This window comes from Rhinolophus sinicus, chromosome 16 (assembly GCF_057876585.1).
Source record: "Rhinolophus sinicus isolate RSI-liver-muscle chromosome 16, RSI-T2T, whole genome shotgun sequence".
Classification (NCBI taxonomy): Eukaryota; Metazoa; Chordata; class Mammalia; order Chiroptera; family Rhinolophidae; genus Rhinolophus; species Rhinolophus sinicus.
The window spans coordinates 126,407,440-126,426,439 of record NC_142516.1 but is presented as its reverse complement, the minus strand read 5'-3'; the positions used below and the strand labels follow the sequence as shown (position 1 = coordinate 126,426,439).

At 33.5% G+C, this 19,000-nt stretch overlaps 1 protein-coding gene across 1 annotated transcript in view; it reads left to right on the top strand.

Annotated features, from left to right (window-relative positions):
• TEX15 (testis expressed 15, meiosis and synapsis associated) overlaps positions 1–17,430 on the top strand; it is a 38,024-nt gene extending 20,594 nt beyond the window's left edge. Inside the window, exons 6-9 of the mRNA XM_019750498.3 lie at positions 274–7,592; positions 9,620–9,678; positions 11,767–13,031; positions 15,437–17,430. Coding sequence (XP_019606057.3) covers positions 274–7,592; positions 9,620–9,678; positions 11,767–13,031; positions 15,437–15,477 — 8,684 coding nt within the window. The 3' untranslated portion in view covers positions 15,478–17,430. The remainder of the gene's footprint in view (positions 1–273; positions 7,593–9,619; positions 9,679–11,766; positions 13,032–15,436) is intronic.
• Positions 17,431–19,000: the final 1,570 nt, after the last annotated feature.

Genomic DNA, 19,000 nt, shown 5'->3' with positions numbered 1-19,000 from the left:
GTCTATTTCTTAGTATTTGACAGAATCCAAATTGTTTTACGGCAAATACTTCTTTAGTAAGGTTTCTAAGACAGAGTTTCATGCTCCATCATTTATACTTTATTGGTTTGTTACTCATCCTTCCCTTGCTTTTTCTGCTGAGAGCGTACTTGAATCATCATAAGTTTATTTGGTGAACTTTCAGTTAAAATCACTCATGACATAGTTTACTTGTATTAATAGAGTTGTTTGTAAAAATACTTTTTCTTCCTATTTTTCTTATTATTTCCACAGAAAGAACATGTTCTCTAAATAACTGTACAGTGGCCAAAAGAATTGGAAAAGGAAAAGATGCTACTGTCATCTTTGAGCATTTCAGGAAACCTGTAGATCCATTTGTTCAGGAAAACTGTTCGTACAATTCAGGGATAAATCCTTCTAATTCAACTATTTCTAATTTCTATGGAAATGTGAAAAATGGAAACATTTCTATACTCGAAACACACAGTGGACAGATGGAGCACAATTTACCAGAATGTAGAGACACTTCTCAAGTACATGCATATGATTCAAATCTTTCATTTATTCCCAGTGATACCAGAGAAGATGTCAATGGTGACCTCTTGTTAAATTTGACACATCTTAAAGATGTTCTAAGTGGTCTTTCTGCTGCTTTTCCCTGTCATTGCAATATTGGCTCAAGCACAGTTACTACTTCAAAACTCATCAAAGACCCAAGACTGATGAGAAGAGAAGAAAACATGAAAAAACATAATATTATTCCAGGTTTAAATGAGATTTTGCCATCTGAGAAGAGTTTAGATTTTGTTAATTCAGAAATAGACCTATCTGTGCCAACTAATTCTGCCTCCTCATCTGAAGTCATGCCTGGTGATCTTACTAATTGTTTGGATGCCTCTTGCTCCAACATTTCGTTTGATGATTCACAATCTCAGGCTCACAACATAGGCTCTAATAACTATGATTATACAACTCCCAATAAAATTACTCTGAAAGGACAATGTCAGGACCAAGACAATTTTTCCTTCTCAATGTGTTCATCAAGTGGAGTTTCAAAGATTGAGAACCAAAAACACAGTGAGGAAAAAGTACAGAGATCCCAACAGAGAAGCAACATCCCACTTTTAATTGAACAAAATAGCGAGCCACATAATTCTTATGAATCAGTGAATACTTGTACAAAAGGGCATAATAGTCACATTTTTCAGGAATCACAGTCTTCTAATTTAAAAACTATATGTCAGCCCGATCACCAAATGTCTACAGTTTTTCCATTCCAAAGAAAAGAAGGCATACATGAGTACATTCAAAATATTGGGAAGAAGAGAAACTTCACTGGCCCAGAAGACAATTCTAAACATGGAAAAAAGCAAAATTTGCGGAAAGAAATTGATAATTATTGTATTGATGAAACAAAAATCAGTCCAGTAGATAGTTACATTTCTTTGCACCGAGAATGCAAACAGAATGAGAGTCTAGATTCTCTTGGGGAAAAATGTGATCAAGTGTTAATCATTCAAGAGTTAGACACACCAAAATCTCCCATGTCTAGCTCAAAGAATAAGTGTAAGCCAGAGTATCTAGCATTGGAATTACAAAGTGATCTTACTCCAAGAGTGGAGAACCTTTCACAAAAGCAGTCTCAACACTCTTTGGAGTATGAAGATAATATCCATACAAGATTTGCCATTTCTCAAAACCTAATGGAACTGAAATTGGAAAAAACAAATCAAAATTGTGTTAGCATTATAACTGATGCTTTCCAGGTTGCAGAAGACATTCCCCAGACCAAAGAACTACCAGTTGATACAGTTTTTTCGTCTCATGACATTAAAACAGCTCATGACAACTCAAATTGCAGCATAGCTAGAAAACATGTATATATCCATAGTGAAAATGAAAATGATCCAGTGTCATTAGAGAACATTCAAAGAGACTGCAACGAAACACTTCAAATTGATGATAAAGGTCAAGGTCACACTCTATTCTGTAATGCACAGTTGAATAATGATGCACACCTGAATATTGATTTCAGAGAACAAAGATATAATGATAAAGAAAACCAAAATGAGTCTAAAGAGAAAGACATTGTTTCATCTACAGAAAACAACATAGAGGATATATGTGGAGATGAGAAGCAGGGTTTTCATATAAATAAAAATTTCATTGATACAGATGAAAGGAGGCAGAATAAAAATTACAATAGTGTAGAAATTCAGAGTTCTGATGAATTTTCTACTACATTTAATTTGACTTGGGGGAAAAAATACGTATCTACAGAAACTACATTATTAGGAACTGAAGATACAATCACTGCCATAAAGCAAAAAGATACTCAAAATACTGGAAGGAGTGTGAAGCATTTGGCTTCCATCTTTCCCGAAACTGCAGGTCCTTCAATGCATATAGCCTGCAATGCTGCAGTACAGATAGCTGATACCATGGTGCCCACGTTAGGCACACATCATGAAGATCACCTAAGATACCAACTTAAAGAAACCTATCCTTCTGAAAGTCCAGATTTTGGTTTGTTAGTGAAACATAGGGTTTCTGATTGTGAAATTAATATGGATAAAAATAAATTACACGACTCATTTCATCAATCAATAAGTGACAACTCAGTTCTTCAAAGTTTCGAATTGGAAAAGGAGATTGAAGGAGGATCAGAACAGTGTGATGGTGCTCTTCTATTTCGACAAGATACTCATAGCCGTGGAAGCATACTTTCTGAAGAATTCGGGACCTCATATGACGCTCTGAAATCTCGTATTGATTGGGAAGGTCTATTAGGAAGCAATAATGGGGAGAAGGAAGATTTGAAAAGCAGCACAAGAAGGGAGAATAGTGATCATTACTCTGAGGAAAGTAATTGTTTTCTTTCTTCTGCACAAAAAAACAAAGCGGAGTTCTCCAACTCAATTTTACTTCCAGATCTACAAATTACAATTACTAATAATACATGTATGCCAGGATTCAGTTCCACTGTTGAATACCTTACATTGAAAGATAATTTTTGCAAATATATAACTGAAGCCACAAAGCCAGAAATAAGTGAGGAGAAGGGGAAAGTTCTGGGATTTGAAATTTATTCCCAGTGTTCTGGTGAAAATTCAAATTATCCATGTGAAGATGAGTTGGGTAATGTAAAGCAAGAATTGGAACTAGTGAGTAAATCTGAAATCTCACTTTCTTCTGAAGAACAAAACAGTGGACCTTTGCTTACTGAACTTTCTAATGCCACAACAAAAAGTAATGAAAGAAGCTGTTTCTTTACAAAGTCAAAAACTGATTGTAGTGATACTAAAAGTAAAAAGGACACAGAAGCAAGAAAAAGCAAAAGAAAGCAACATACACTTTTTAGGGACCAGAACATACCAAATAATGATTCAAGACATCATGAAATTTGTGAGAAGAGGAGGAGGCTAAACAGCCAAGACTCATTGGAGTGTTTTTCTTCATTATCCAAAAGACAAATTAAAACCTTTTCACGGTCAGAAAAACACATTAGGAGTGTCCTGGATATTCTAAAGAGCGAAGCATCTTTATGCAGAAGCAAACATCTTTCCAGAAAACTTGACAGAGCTGATCTTCACTTTAAAAAAGCTCGTAGAAGAGTTCACATGTCCTTGCAGCTTATGGCTAAAGTGGGAGGAACAAGTAAGGGCCCATTACCAAAATCATATGCAATAATATGTAATAATTTCTGGGAAATTTGTGACCTTCAAGGTTGTAGTTCTGTTTCTGAGAAAAGCTATTATTCCATTAAGCATTTTTTGTCAAAACAAAAATATAACAAACCAGGAGAGAAAAGAGCTTTGGCATTTGAAGTTGATAAATCATTGACTCATGTATCAAAGCACAAGTCTTATAAAACAAGTGGAGAGAGACTCATAAAGTGCCTTTCTATGAAAAATGTGTCCAGCAGTCTCTCTAGAAGTCACAACACTATTCACGTGAGAGACTTTTGTGATCCAGAGTATCTCGAATCCCAGTTCACCCTGTGCTCCACATCCCAAAGTACAACTCAGTCAGCTTATAACAGTAGCAGTATGAGGAATCCAGGATCATCAGAACTTCAGCCCTTTTCTGGAAAAACTGGGTGTCTGTTTTCCCCAGAGGACTCAGATGAGAAACTCAGTGAAAAAGAAAATCAAGTCGACATAAAATCTTTATTGAACATTAATAAATATGAAAAGCTTGAGAACCATTCAGCGCATAATAAAGATGCAATAAAAGAAAGTGCTGAAGCTAATGAAATAATAAATAAAAGTAACTCAGTATCTTTAAGTTGCATAAATGAAAACAATTTAAGTTTTGGCACAGACAAAAATTATGATGCAACTTGTATAGCTCACACAGAGGTGGAAACTGACATGGTTATTTCAGTCATAGAATCAACTGTGAAGCACTTTTTAAATGTTGATATCTACAAATCAGATAACCTTTTATCTGATTATAAAAGCAACCTGGAAGGAAATTTTACTCTAGAAAAATGGACAGCTCCTAATGAGAGCTCCAAACCAGGCACTGTTACAGGAAACGTTCTTATGGACCCATTAACTCTAACTCTGACAACAAGTAACAAGTGTAACAGTATTCCTCAATTGGTATCACCTGTTCCAGTGACAGACAGTGAGGCAGAATCACCAACATCTTATTTGGATAAACAGAGAAGTTTTGTTATAGATTCTCTTGCAACATCCACCAATGTACCATACTGTCAGCAAGGACGTGGTGGAAAGGAGCTTCTAAAGACAGAACAGTGCTCTCCAAGTCGTTGCTTTCATATAGACAGGAATGAAATAAATGTTACTGAGAATTCTGAGTTGGATCTCATGCCAGTAACTGAAGAAAGTCAAAGTTATGGGGCAAGTATAATGAAGAAACTATTCTCCAGTGATAGTTCTCTGCTCTTCAAAGATAATATAAACAGTTCTTCAAAAAAACGTATTGCAAAGAAAGACATTCAGGGCAGAAAAATGTGGAAAGTTAAACAAGCAGAAAAAGCAAAAGGTTCAATTCACAAAAAGAGTATGACTGCAGGACCAGCTGTTAAGACTGAGTACAGAAATCAAAAGAATAAGATTTTTGGAAAATCCTCCTACTTAAGTAAGAAAACAATTAAAAATAACTTGATTGATTCTCATCCAAGTATTAAAAATGTTACTGAGGCAATCTCTTTGAATAACACAGTTTCTAACCAGCTTAACAGAAGAGAGAAAGAGGAGGGAGTTAAAGTTAGTAATGACTCTCAGTCTGACTCTACCTTGCATTCAGAAATAACCTATAATTGCAAACCAGACATTATAGGAATGAACCATAGGCCTATTTTACATGCTTATTCTGAACCCTCCAAAATCATTACTCAGAAGAAGCCTACATCATGCATGAATCAATTAAAAGAAAAACATTGCTCAGTTAATCACTCGGCTCTTATAGCTCAAATTTTGAGGAGGGCAGATGAAGCATCATCTTTGCAGAGTCTACAGGAAGAAACTAAGGTTTGTCAAAATATTCTCCCTTTGTTTGTTGAAGCTTTTGAAAGAAAGCAAGAATGTTCACTTGAACGAGTCTTGATTTCAAGAGAACTGTTGGTAGAACAAAACCTATGGAATAATTGCAAACAGAAATTAAAACCGTGTGCTGTTGACTCCTTGGTAGAACTCCAAATGATGATGGAAACTATTCAATTCATTGAAAACAAAAAAAGGCTCTTAGGAGGTGAACCAACTTTCCGAAGCTTGCTTTGGTATGATGAGACGTTATATGGTGAGCTGCTTGGAAAGCCACGTGGATTTCAACAACAATCCAATTTCTATCCTGCTTTTCAAGGAAGGTTAAAATATAATGCATTCTGTGAGTTGCAGAACTATCACTGTCAATTAATTGAATTGTTTGAAGAAACCAAAAGGGAAAACAATTCATACTATGCATTCTTAAAATACAGACGACAGATTAATGAGTGTGAGGCAGTACTGAAGCAATGTTCTGACTGCTTTGACTTTTCTCTTTCTGTTCCATTTACCTGCGGAGTTAACTTTGGAGATAGTTTAGAAGACCTAGAAGCCTTAAGAAAAAGTACTTTAAAGCTGATCAGTATGTGTGGGGACTCTCCTAAAATTGATTCCTATCCAGGAAAACAAGACCATCTGTGGATTATCATTGAAATGATCTCCTCAAAAGTGAATTTTATCAAAAGCAATGAGGCAGTAGGTATTAACATATCTCTTTATGGTCTGGAACATATCTTTTTTGATGCTGCGAAAAGTCTTGTTTGGAAAGAGAAGAAGCGATCTTTCAGCAAAAAATACTCAAGACAGAAGAACAAAAAAACACTACTGAAAATGAATCAATATTCTTTTTCTAAGTTGAAGAAGATATATGCTACATTGTCTGAAGATTTAAGCAGTGAACAGATTTCCAACATTGGACTTGAGGACAATACTATGATTGTTACCAGAAAGTCAGATGATCTAATAAACAAAGCAATTAGCATAGAAAACTGTAGTTTTAACAGTACTTTGCCTTCACACCCAGATTTCTGTTGTGTTAGTGAAATATTAGATCAAGCTGAATTTGCTGACTTTAAAAAATTACAGGAACTCACTTTGAGATGTACTGATCACTTAGAAATTTTAAGAAAATACTTTTACATGCTGCAAGAAGATAACAGAGATAATATTTTCATCACCAAAGAAAATGTTTTGGACATGGTGAAAAACCACAACCATGAGGCTATAGTTTTAAAACCTGCAGCCATCGAAACCTATATCGAATTCACCATGCTCTCAGAAACAGTTCACTTTCTTAAAAACTCAATGGCAATAAAACTAGACAAACAGAGGTTTCGAGGTATGCTTTGGTTTGATTTGTCACTTCTTCCTGAGGTGGTTCAATGCCAAGAAAAACTGGCTGCTTTTTCATTTCTTAAAGATAACCCAACAGATTGCCTTTCGAAAGTGATAGAGACTGCTATATCTGAAGTTAAGAAAGATCTGGATAATATCTATAAATATAATGAAGCTGTTAATTGCTCATATGCTCTTCATTTGTTCTCAAGAGAACTTGAAGAACTTTCAGAAATAAAAAAACTTCTAGACAAGTCTAAGTATTCTGCATCCACGTATATTGGCCTTGTGCCATGTATAGCATCCATAAATTATGGAAACACTATGCTGGAGTTAGAATGCAACTACAATCAGTTTTCTACACTGCTCAAAAATATAACGACTGCCCCTCAGAGAGATTTAGGGAAAATAGCCCATATTATGAAAGTCATGAAAACTATTGAACATATGAAGATAATATGTGCTAAAAATGCTGAATTAACCATTTCCTTTATTTTATGCCAAATGCTGCATAACGAAAAGAAGACTTTCCAACTGAAGAGAAAAGAAAACATGAATGTTCATGTAAAACCTAGGAAGAGTATCAATAAATCCAGTACTTATATGAAGGTAGCCTCAATTTCAGAGTGCATAATGAAAAATGTTTCAGATTCTTCTAAAAAACGACCTATCACTGTAGATAACTGTGAAGACTCTCGGGAACAAGAGAAAAACACTACTATTTCCAGTTGTAAAAAACAAAAGGTAACAAATGCTTTGAAACAAAACCTATGTAGTAGTCTTTTTGAGAACAAGTCTAGTCTTTAAGCAGATTAGTTTGCAGAGTTGTAAAAACTGAGAATGCTTTAAGTATTGCCTTGCAAAATGAATTTAGTAACTAAAGTATTAGATTAGCAATCTATATTATCTATAAAATATAAATGACTCTATATATGAAGGTTACCTCGCAACTGTCTTTTAAACTTACAAATTAAATAAATTAACTTAGAGAACACTTCTTGGAAAAATGTGAATTTTAATGAGTTCATAAGGGAAAGCCCAAGTTATGAATATGAATTGAGTGACCAAGTATTTGAGTAGTATAACAAGGCTGTACTTAATGTAGTGAATATTAAAAACTGGCTAATGGAGCCTGTGTTCTTGACCATTATCACCCACATGGAGAAATAGGATAGATTTTTTTTTTTATTAGTTTCGGGTGTACAAAACAACATAATGATTAGACATTTACACACCTCACAAAGTGATAACCTCCCCAAGTCTACCACAAGTCTAATACCATACATAGCTGTCCAAAACACTAATTCGAAAACACTAATTCGAAAAACCACTCCTATGTTTACTACAATGCTATTCACAATAGCCAAGATATGGAAACAATAGGACAGATAATTTTAATAGATGATTATGAAAGCATTAGAAGATGTCCTACATTAACACATTTTATTTAACAAATTTTATACAGCATGTGTTGTATACTTGGCGCGGTTCTAATGATTATACAAATATTAACTCTTATTCTCAAAAGCCTTCTGGTGTAGGCACTATTATTACCTTATTTTTAAAGGTCTGGAAACTGAGACATAGAAAGGTTAAATAACTTTCCCAAGGTCACAGAATTAGTAAAATGGAGAGCCCAGGTATAAAACCAGACAATCTAGCTCCAGAGCCTATACCTACAATTGCACCAATTGCCCAATTTGCTCTGAGAGGCTTCTCTTCGAGTTTTTTGAGAGTTTCTCAATTTAGAAGTAAAGAAAGAAAAACCTATATGCAAAATAGGATTCTACTCAGCTTACTCTAATTGTATTCATTAGTTAAACTAGTTCTAGAGACTAGGAAATTAATCATCCTTTATTACACTATGTTTATAGGAAAATGCTTACTAAACAACCAATTTATAAACATACTTCCAAAACACAACAAGAATACAAGTTGTGTACTCCACATCAATTAAAATGAGAGTGGTACTGAAAAGGTTTTGTAAGTATTGAGGAAAAAAGCAAAAAAAAAAAAAAATTAGAGAAGGTTTATTTGTTGATTTTTATGGAAGAACACAAACCAAAGCTTTGCCCTAAAGGAAAAAACATGAAATAAATGTAAAAATGAAGAGAGTGTCTAAGTTATTGAAAATAATATGAGCAAAGATACAATGCTTACTGATCTTTTTGAGAAAGGAGTTTAAAATTAAGTCTGGAACAAAAATTTACTTTAGTGGACAAGAGTAAGTTAAGGATGGAGAAGTATATTATTTCAGATTATAAAATACCTTAAGTATAGACCTAAGGAGTTTGAACTTTGTTCTGTATGTATTGAAGGGTAGTGGCCTGTAGATTGTGTTGTTTTCAATGATTTAAAAGTAGAGATTCTGAGTATAGTTAACAGTAGTAAGTCATCCAGGGCTTAGAAAAGGGTGCTATTTTCAAAAATAAGAAAGGAAAATCCATATTTGACAGACATTACTTACAATAGGGCTTAGTGACTGGTGTACTGAAATGTATGAAAGCAGTAACAGTGTTATAAAATGTAGGGATAAAAAGAATTTTGCAAATTTCTTTTTAAAAACGGGTCTCCAAAAATTTATGAAATACGGGAAGTCCAGCAGAGTCACTACTTCCTGAAGGGGAGGATCATTAATTAATGTAGTTTTAGTGCATTTTAGATGATGACACAACAAGCAATTGGAAATGTCTGATATTAAAATAATAAATATACATATTGTATTTTGAACCATCACTGATGTAGGCTTACTTTATATCTTTTAAACATAGGTTAACATGAAAGATGTCACAAAAATCAGCAGAGAAAAGGCAACGTTGAAGCATCCAAGGTAGGAATTGCCATCAGCCCTATCTGAAGAAAAACTAAACAAAATTGAGTATACATTAAGGAATAAGACTAAAACAATATTTATGTACCTCTGTTGGCTCACACATGGAACTTAGCAGACAAGAGTAAGCTAAGGAAGGACAAGAACATTGTCTCAGTTTATGCAGTGTACTAAGTAAGGCTAAAGAGTTTGGACTTCATTCCATAAGTATGGAAGGGTAGTGTCCTATGAAATGTGTTTTTCAGTAATGTAAAGAAAGGGTAAGGACATTCTCGAAGCATGGTTAGAAGTAGTAAGTCAGCCAGGGATTAGAAAAGGGTGATGTTTTACATAACCAAAAAGGTAAAATTCATATTTGACAGACATTACTTAAAGAACTGATGGTGCTTGGTGACTGGTTTACTAAAAAGGGCATAAAAGAATAGGGCAAGTGATTAGATTGAGTTTTTTAAACTTACGGACTTTACAGACCAGTAATTTCCAAATTGGTTAAAACGATATAAATTGCCAACTTCCATTACTAAGTGGGAACTTAGTCTTCAACAAACGTACATATTGTAAATATACCAGTGTTTCATAAAAGAATGTTTTAACACCATAGTATAGAAGGAATATGATTTCAAAATAAAGGCTAGCTCTTTAAACTGAATTTATTTTTATTATTTATATTTTTCTCATTTAATATGAAGTGGCACTGCTGCACTTGGTGACCATCTCTTGTTTCATTCATTCCTGTAAGATTTTCAATTTAAGATAAGCTTTCTTTTCTTCCATCTTTTCTTCCATTTTATGAAGGAGAATGAGTAATACAGAATAGAAGGACAAGCATGCTCATTTCTGTCTTACGTGGTTTTGCTTCTTTAAATACAGCATTTTATTTACTACATTTCTAGAATCCTTTTCCTGGCACGTATGACTCTTTGAGTAGTTGAGTAGTGGCATAAAGATGAATAGGCTGTCAGAAGGGTAACATAAATCATCTTAGTTTTTGGTAAACTAAGCATAGGCAGTATTTGCTATTCATAGAGTCAAACTTTGTCTCATTTAGCAGGAAAATGAATTTTAATATAAGGTTAATATAAGGTCCTATCTTCATGGAAGAAAACCCTCTAAGAAAATACATAAAAGGACAGACCATATGGGCAATTATCCGTCTGTAAGGTCGAGACATCACTGAAACATCATGGGAAATGTAATAAAGTCAAAATTGTACTTTCTGTAAACTCTGTCAAAGTATTGTATGGGGTTGGATGATGATGTATGATGTCATTAAAGTGCCTTTTAAGGAAGCTGGATTAAGTAAAGTATGGGGCTTTTAGTTTCATAAGTGCAATATACAAATTTGAGGCCAATGGTTAATTTCTCTTGATTGTGGAGGAGTGGTTACTTTTTTCTTTTTAACATGTTCTTTTCCACATGTAATTAAAAGAATCTGATGAGACACCGAAAGGTGTAATTACCTTAGGGACCTATGTTTGGCTCTGTACATTCCCATAATAGATGCTTCCTTCAGCTTGCTTAAGACTGTCTAAATTTAGGTAGGACTGCAAGGATATTAAAGTGGCAAGGAATTTTGGAGGTCTGCTTTTCCTATCCTTGACCTTGAACAGACAAAATAACTTAGTAGTTTGTAATAACAGAAAATGAGCTTTTTGGAGGGGGAAAGGGCATATCTTATAGTTTTGCCAGTTATATATAGCCATTTACAAGTAAAGATTGTGTGTTGGAGGTATATGAATTAAAAACTGTACTAAAAAAAATTGAATAATGATTCTTTTCTACTTCTAAAAGCCTCTATCAGGAAATGTCCAAAGCATAAAATAATTTTTTACAATATTGGCAGCACTGTGTAGTTCCAAAATACGTATTTGAAATGTGGAGTATATCGCCTTTAGGAAGAAAAGTACCGAGATTCAAAGCAAGGGAGTAAAACTGGGGAAATGGGTTACTTGTATACTCCCAACAGAAAGAGAAAATGTAAATCTTAAGAACTTTTTTCCTGAATAAAAATTTAAAATAACGTATTTATATTAAAGTTTTGCAACTGTATATTTAAAATTGTTTGTATGTATGTGTTACATTTAATAGGACCACAAGATCTCATCCCAAAAATGAAAATGAAATAGGACCAAGTTCATCTGACAATCTGAAAAGAAACCGTGTATCTCCAAAACAGGTTAAAATGCAAAGACCGCTCCCTGGCTCATCATTACCTTCAAAGAACCTCAAAGACACTTGCATGTTGAAGTTGGAAGGTAAAATAGGTGCAGCTAATAGTTCATCTAATACTTCAGAACATTTCACTGGACAACAAGAAAACTTAAATAGCATGAAGAAAAGAGATATGAATGTTATTGCTGCTGCAACCAAAAGTGATAAGAAAGATTGTTCTTTTGCAATTTGTAACCAAAAAAGTGTAGATGGCACATTTTCAAAAGACCTTGAAACACCTTCACAGAAATTTCTTAAGAATTCCCCAGATCCTGCAGAGAAATCTTGTTCCTCAGACGTAAAACCAGGAACTGATGCTTCTCTGCTGCCTCATGCATCAGTGCCCTCAAAGCCTGTTTTCCATTTTGTGAGGGATATCCATGCCAATTTAGAAATGAATGATACCGTCCTTGACTGTCAAGATAATGAAATACTAAGTTCATCTATTAAAAAGTCTACATGCACCAATTCTCCAGACCCCATATTGATCCAGAACAAAATTCCGGTTCTGCAAACAAGTGAAACACAGCCTGCAAAAACTGAATCAAACGAAAAATATATGAAAGATACATCGAATCTCACTACTGTACCTCTTGAAGGATCTGATAACAAAACCCTTAATGTTGATCGAACAGCAGAACACTCTTTTTATGAACAGAATAATGAAAATTCAAAAGTCCTAACTCAGAATGTTGCCACATACCAGAATGAACTTCCACAGCCTGCATGTGCCCCGATGTATAATTCTTCTGAGCACTCATTCGGAGCTTCATATCCTTACTATGCTTGGTGTGTTTATCATTACAGCAGCAGCGATGGCAGTGCCGTTACCCACGCATACCAGGGAATAACATCATATGAAGTACAGCCACCTCCTTCTGAGATGTCAACTGCAGTTTCAAGTACTGCCCAGAATACACCTTCTAATCAGTTGTACTCTCAATATTTTGGTTACTTTGCTGGGGAGCCACAAGCATACAGCTTCGTGCCAGGAAATGGGCATTTTCAACCTCAAATGCCTGTTTCTTATAATTTTCAGCAGCCAACCTTTTCACAGTATGCTTCCTGTCAACCGTTACCGCAAGTTACATACCCTTACCCTCCTGGTTCAGGTGTGCTTCCAGAAGTTCCTTGGACTTATGGTGAGTTTCACAAGTTTTAATACTTGTTTCATTGAGTTTTTGCTTTTATCTTTGTATATTTATGTACATAGTATTTACAAGTGATGATACATAGAAGTCATTTTTCTATGCAGATCTGTAGAATAGTTCAAATATCAGGCAGAGTTGAATTATGTTGAAATCTAGTTGTCAAACGTGGAAAAAAAAGAATTGTTAATTTCACTAATATGTCCTTCAACAAAACCCAACTTTAGGGAGTAACTAAGAAAATTATTGTTAATCCATCCCATGAAATACGATGCAACCATTAAAGGGCTTATAAAAGTTTTTGATGACAGTTTTTAAAACTATATCATATAAATTTATCTATGTAAGCAAAGAATTGCATAGAAATACTGAAATGAAGTACACCAACATTTTAACTTGTCGGCCTCTGGGTGATAAAATTTGGGGTGTATAGAATGTATCTTTCTGTATTTTCTAAGATTTCCTACTGGGAACATGCATTATTTTGATAGAGTCAAAAACCAGGGTGGGAAAAGAAACTTCAATCAGATGAAGCAACCTTTCTCTTTTTTTCTGTATTCTAATATATCATCTTGGCAGAAGTGAAAATGGAGTTGGCATTTGTTGATAGAACAATGTGGTAGTTTGCCACTGGAACTTGAAAATTTTTACCTTAAACAAAATTCTATTTGTAAAAAATCACAATTAGAATATAGATATAAAAATTAAAATATATATTTACCAGAGTTAAGCAAAGATTTTAAACAGTAATTCTACAAAAACTACAGTTATCTACTAAAACCCAAATGATCAGAGGTAAAATGTACTGTAAAGAAAGTTAAACCCTTAATGTTGTAAACAGAGAAATGTAAGAAAATTTAAATTCAAAAGTTATTTCTCAATCCTGCATTCTTTTACAAATTAATGAGTAGAAAAAAATGAATTAAATTCATTCATTCATCTGAATTGTTAATATAGTTCTATGTCTAATTAAGAAATCTGATCAGGGCAATATAGGGAATATAGTCAATAATATTGTAATAACTGTGTGGTAAAAGATGGTTACTAATGATGATCACTTTGTAAGATATATAAATGTCTGATCACTGTGTTGTATACCTGAAACTAATATACTATTGTATGTCAATCGTAATTTTAAAATGAATTAAGGAAAAAGAAACAACCCTAATTAAGAAAAAAGAAACAACCCCTGACCTAAGAGAGTTACACAAACAAGAAAAAAAAAAATCTGATCACAGGAGTTCCTCTGTGATTGCCACTGGCACCCTATCACCTGTAGGATAAAACTCAAATTAGCTTGGAATGCAGGGCCCTTCACAGTCTTGCATATACAAGCCTCATCTCCCACTTCCATCTCTGTATAAACCACATTGAACTTCTTTCTTTCTGTTCTCCCATGTGACAGTTGCACTTGTACTTCCATAGTACTTTTTGTGTTCATAAGACATGTGAGTATAGTGTGGTGTTTTAATTATCTGTGTATCTTTTCCTTTCCTCCCTGCCCAATCAAATGAGTTTAAACAGGGCTGGAAATTTTTCACCAGAAACACAATCTGGAAAAAAAACTCTAAAGGAGGGGAGAAAGAAGCAAGAGTGGGGGAGGGGAGTATATGACTGTGCCTTTTGAACTTTCTGGCTAATTTGATACATTGCTACTGCTTCATAGATGTGACAAACCTATGAATTAAAGTAGACGTTTTAATTGAAATAGGAAGTCTTGAATGTAATTGTTTCATAAAGGTTCTCATAGTTAGAGCTTTCTTGTGGTCTTAATTAAGCTGTTTGTGATGTTAAAAGAAATATCTCTGGAGTCAAATCCAGCTTTGATTCTCAAAAATTTTAATTGTTACCTCTTGGTTATATTAGTCAAGTGAAAAATAAAAGGTAAATGAATAATTATCTACTTATTGTAGTATCCAAAAGTAACTCGAAAAAAATTAGATAGCAATATAAGCACAACTTTTAGTTTTCATGAGTGCAACTAATCCATGGAGATCAGCTGGCACACTTACAGGAACTACTTCCTTCTAAAGATGTGAAAATCTCTGTGACCCACTTACTCCTGTTTTTTTCATGATGCTTATATTCAACACCATGGATGGAACAAAAGGAAGGTGCTAAGTGAGCCCTGTGTGCCAGGCACGTACCATCCTTTATTCCATTTAATTATCACAAGATACCTGAGAAAGATGTAGGTTCTATAGTTCTTTTACAACTGAGGAAACTTCTCCTTGGAGAACCTTAAATCACTTTATTGAGATCTCATGGCTAGTAAAGAGCAGATGTGCAGTTTGAACTTCAATCTCCTAGGCTCCAACTTAGGTCTTTTGATTGTACGGATGTGTGCCATTGGTTTGCATCATTAACTTATCTCAAATCTTTGTGTTTTTTTCTTCCAGTTCCGTGGCAACATCAAGAACCCTTTCAGCCAGGACATTGAAAATGGTCTTCTGTCTACTGAAAAATAAAGGAGATTTACAAGTTTTTCCAAGTATTTTTTATTTACATATATTTTATTTTAACATTTTAAATATATGTAAATGTGGTAGGAAATGTAAGCCATACAGCCTTTTATAAAATTTTTAAATGCAACAGCGTATCATACAATGCAAGGAAATCAATTTCTAACATCTAAAATACCAAAATTATTTTCATGCAATTATTTCCATGCAGTTGTTTTAGTGAACTCGTACTAGGCTATTTTCAGTATCTACTTAGCCATCAGAAACATTAACAGTATTTTTTGAAATTTATTTTTTGAAATGTTGCTATCATAGCTATTCCAGTAATATAAAGATTTTCTTTGAGATTATTCTAATATAATAAGGAGAATAAATGTAGCATTTAATATGATTAAGGTTAAGCAATAGTAGTAACATCTTTTAAGAATTTTGTTTGTAATATTTTTGGTACATTGTTTATAGTAGTGTTGTGCCAGTTGACTTAGATTAAAGTAGGATTTTTTTTTTTTTAAACTTGGGTTGGTTGAGCAATAATTTTATAATTCTTGATACTATGTAATTTATAATTTTACTGTGTCTAATGGACAAATTTCTTTAATTTTAGTATTTTCTAATTTTTACCTGTAAAATATATTGTAATAGTTTTGCATATTTTCAGTGTTTGTCCTTGAGTAGAGATTTTTACAGTTTTAAAGTTTGAAGCATTTTTAGTTCATTATATTAAAATTAAAGCACATTTAATGCCTTTTTCCCTAAGAGTCATTTCTGCAATATTATTTCTTTTGTATTTGTATTTCACAGTTTAATTGGTTTTTAATGATTTTGTAGCAAATAATAGGGAATAATGTCTTTAGCTTATGCCATTAGTTTAGTGATACTTCTGTAATTAAACAATGTAGCATTTTCACAAGTTTTTTAATGCTGTTGTTACAGATTTTCTTTTCCTTTTTAACATTCCACAAAAGCAAAAAAATGCCTTGGTAATAATCATCATAGAATAGGGGTGTAGTGTGTAACTATGGTCTTCAGCAACCTTTCTGCCCACCAACAACTATTCCTGTTTTCTGTAAGATCCCTCACCACTGGATAGACCTCTTTCAAGTGGGCCCTCAAATGTGACAAGAGATTTGCATTGGCTAAATCTAAACAGATAGCTAACCTTCAGTGTTTTCTCAAAGTTTTTAAGTTAGCAAATTACGTTATCTAGCACAGGCCTCCAAAGAGAGTGTAATTCAGCCATATTTATTGTAGAGTAACTAATTTTTCAATTTAGAAAAGCACAAAGAACACCTAAGATAAGCATCGTTAGTAACATTTACCAAGTAGGATAGAATTCAGAATACTTAGGGTTCTTCTCTAACAAACAGATATTTAAAGGGAGAAAGTCAAGCAAAGAACTGCAACTGAGAGAAATAAGGAATTTGAAAAAGACTATATAATGAAAGCAATATCAAGATAACGTATACTTTTTGTCCATATAGTTGTTTTATTTGAAAATAGCCTGTAAAAATCAGAACTCTTGAACAAGTATTAAAGCAATAATATTAACTGTTATTCGAAAAACAACTTTGCCTCAGCCATTTGATTTATGTTTGGTCATAGAAACATGTTGCAAATTTATTATTACAAATGTTTCTTTTAGATAAACCAACAGTTAAATATTCTAAATTAAGGATGCTTTCTTTAAACAACTTTCAGATTCCATTGATATTATCTTTGTGATGTTTTTATTTCATGAGTTTTAATTTCTTCAAAAAAAGAAAATGAAGAAAATCTTATCTAAATATTCAGTTAAAGTTAGAAATTTGTACTTTGAAACAGAACATGATGAAAAACTAGAGTATTTTTTCCCCTCAAATGTTTATTTTGGTTCTAAAAATAAAAACAATTAAAATTTGAGCAAACATAAACCAAAAAAAACTCTGCTTGTTTGTAAGTATTATTGTTTGGGAACTTAAAGAGGAATTATTTGAATAAACTAAGTTCATTCTAGTTTCAGGGGTGTGTGTGTGTATTTCTTGAATAATGAGCAAATGGTGGGTGGTCCTTGGTTTATCCACACCCATTACAAGAAAAACAACCCACAAAGAACTGACTTAATTAGATGACTAAATAAACTGCTGGAGCGCACCTTCCACTGCAGCTGCTTTTGCCTTCATCTTCCTTCCTTCCTCCTCACTCTTACAAACTTCATTACTGCCTGGAGTTTCATAGGACAAGCCGAAGTCCCTGCCCTCATGCAGTTCTCATTCCAGTCAGGAGAGAGAAGTAATAAACATGTAAGTAGTTCATTTCATATCATGAGAAGTGATATGTAAAAAACAAAAAGTAGTGGAATAAAGAATGGATGGTACATAAGCTGAGATGTTCAGGGACGGCCTCTTTGAGGAGGTAATCGACCTAGCTTTTATATTCTTATATTCTGATTATATCACTCTGCCTTACATTAATATACATAATGTAAAAGTGCCTCTAAAACTTGAATTCTGAATCTGGCCAAATATAAAGCTATGCCATTTTCCCAATGACAGGATTCGCCAAAGAAGTTTTTTGGTAAAATTAAGCATACGCGTATAAGCTTTTAGAGAAACAGATGAAATGTTTAAATGTCAATTATATGTTATATTAAAATATAATTCATACAAAATATTTCTTTAGTATCATGATAAACCCCCAATTATCCATGCAGTTTGAAAATAGGATTGTGGAGGAATAAAATTACTCTTCTAAAACAAACATGTTTTTAAATTAGTTCTAATGAACACAATTCTAAGAGCAATTACTACAGATTTCTAGTTAGCAGTTGCTAATGAAAAGAAACTGAGAAGGTAAGGGGTTGTTGGTTAGTAATGCAATGTGGAAATAAGATTTAAAAGAATTTGTTAGAGATTAAGACAGGAAAATTTTGTAACTATAAATCCTATTTCTTGGGTTGTAAACTCTGCTGTCTGCTTTACTCATATAGTTATCATCTTATTTCTAAATCTTACAACCATTGAAGAATCCCTCTGGTATTTGTAAAAAAAGTCTCCTTTGAAATATCTTGTGGAACCCTTGATCTCAAAATATACTGCATTCTAATTGTTGTCCCAGGAAACTTCATTTACCTTAGGATTTATAAATCCTTTCATTTTAAAGTAATTTGAGATTTTTGCATGTTTGATTAAGAAACAATTGGTAATATGCATACACATCATTCTAGCTCTTTGGCTAAGATTATTTCGGTTACACTAAGAAGTGAATGTATTTTGCATATTGGGAGTTACACTAAATTAAGTAACTAATGATTCCTAATTCGCTGGTTCCCAACCAAGGTGTTTTGAAACTGTGTTTGAATATTAATGAAAACATCGCTTTCCTTAAAATGAACTCTGTCTCCACACGATCTTGGTGCTATCCTGAAGCTTACTCTGCTCCATGTCACTCAGGAAAGGCAGTCGCTCTACTGTCCTTCCGTCCCTCATTATTTTCAGAACTTTCCCAAGACCATTCACTTTTGTG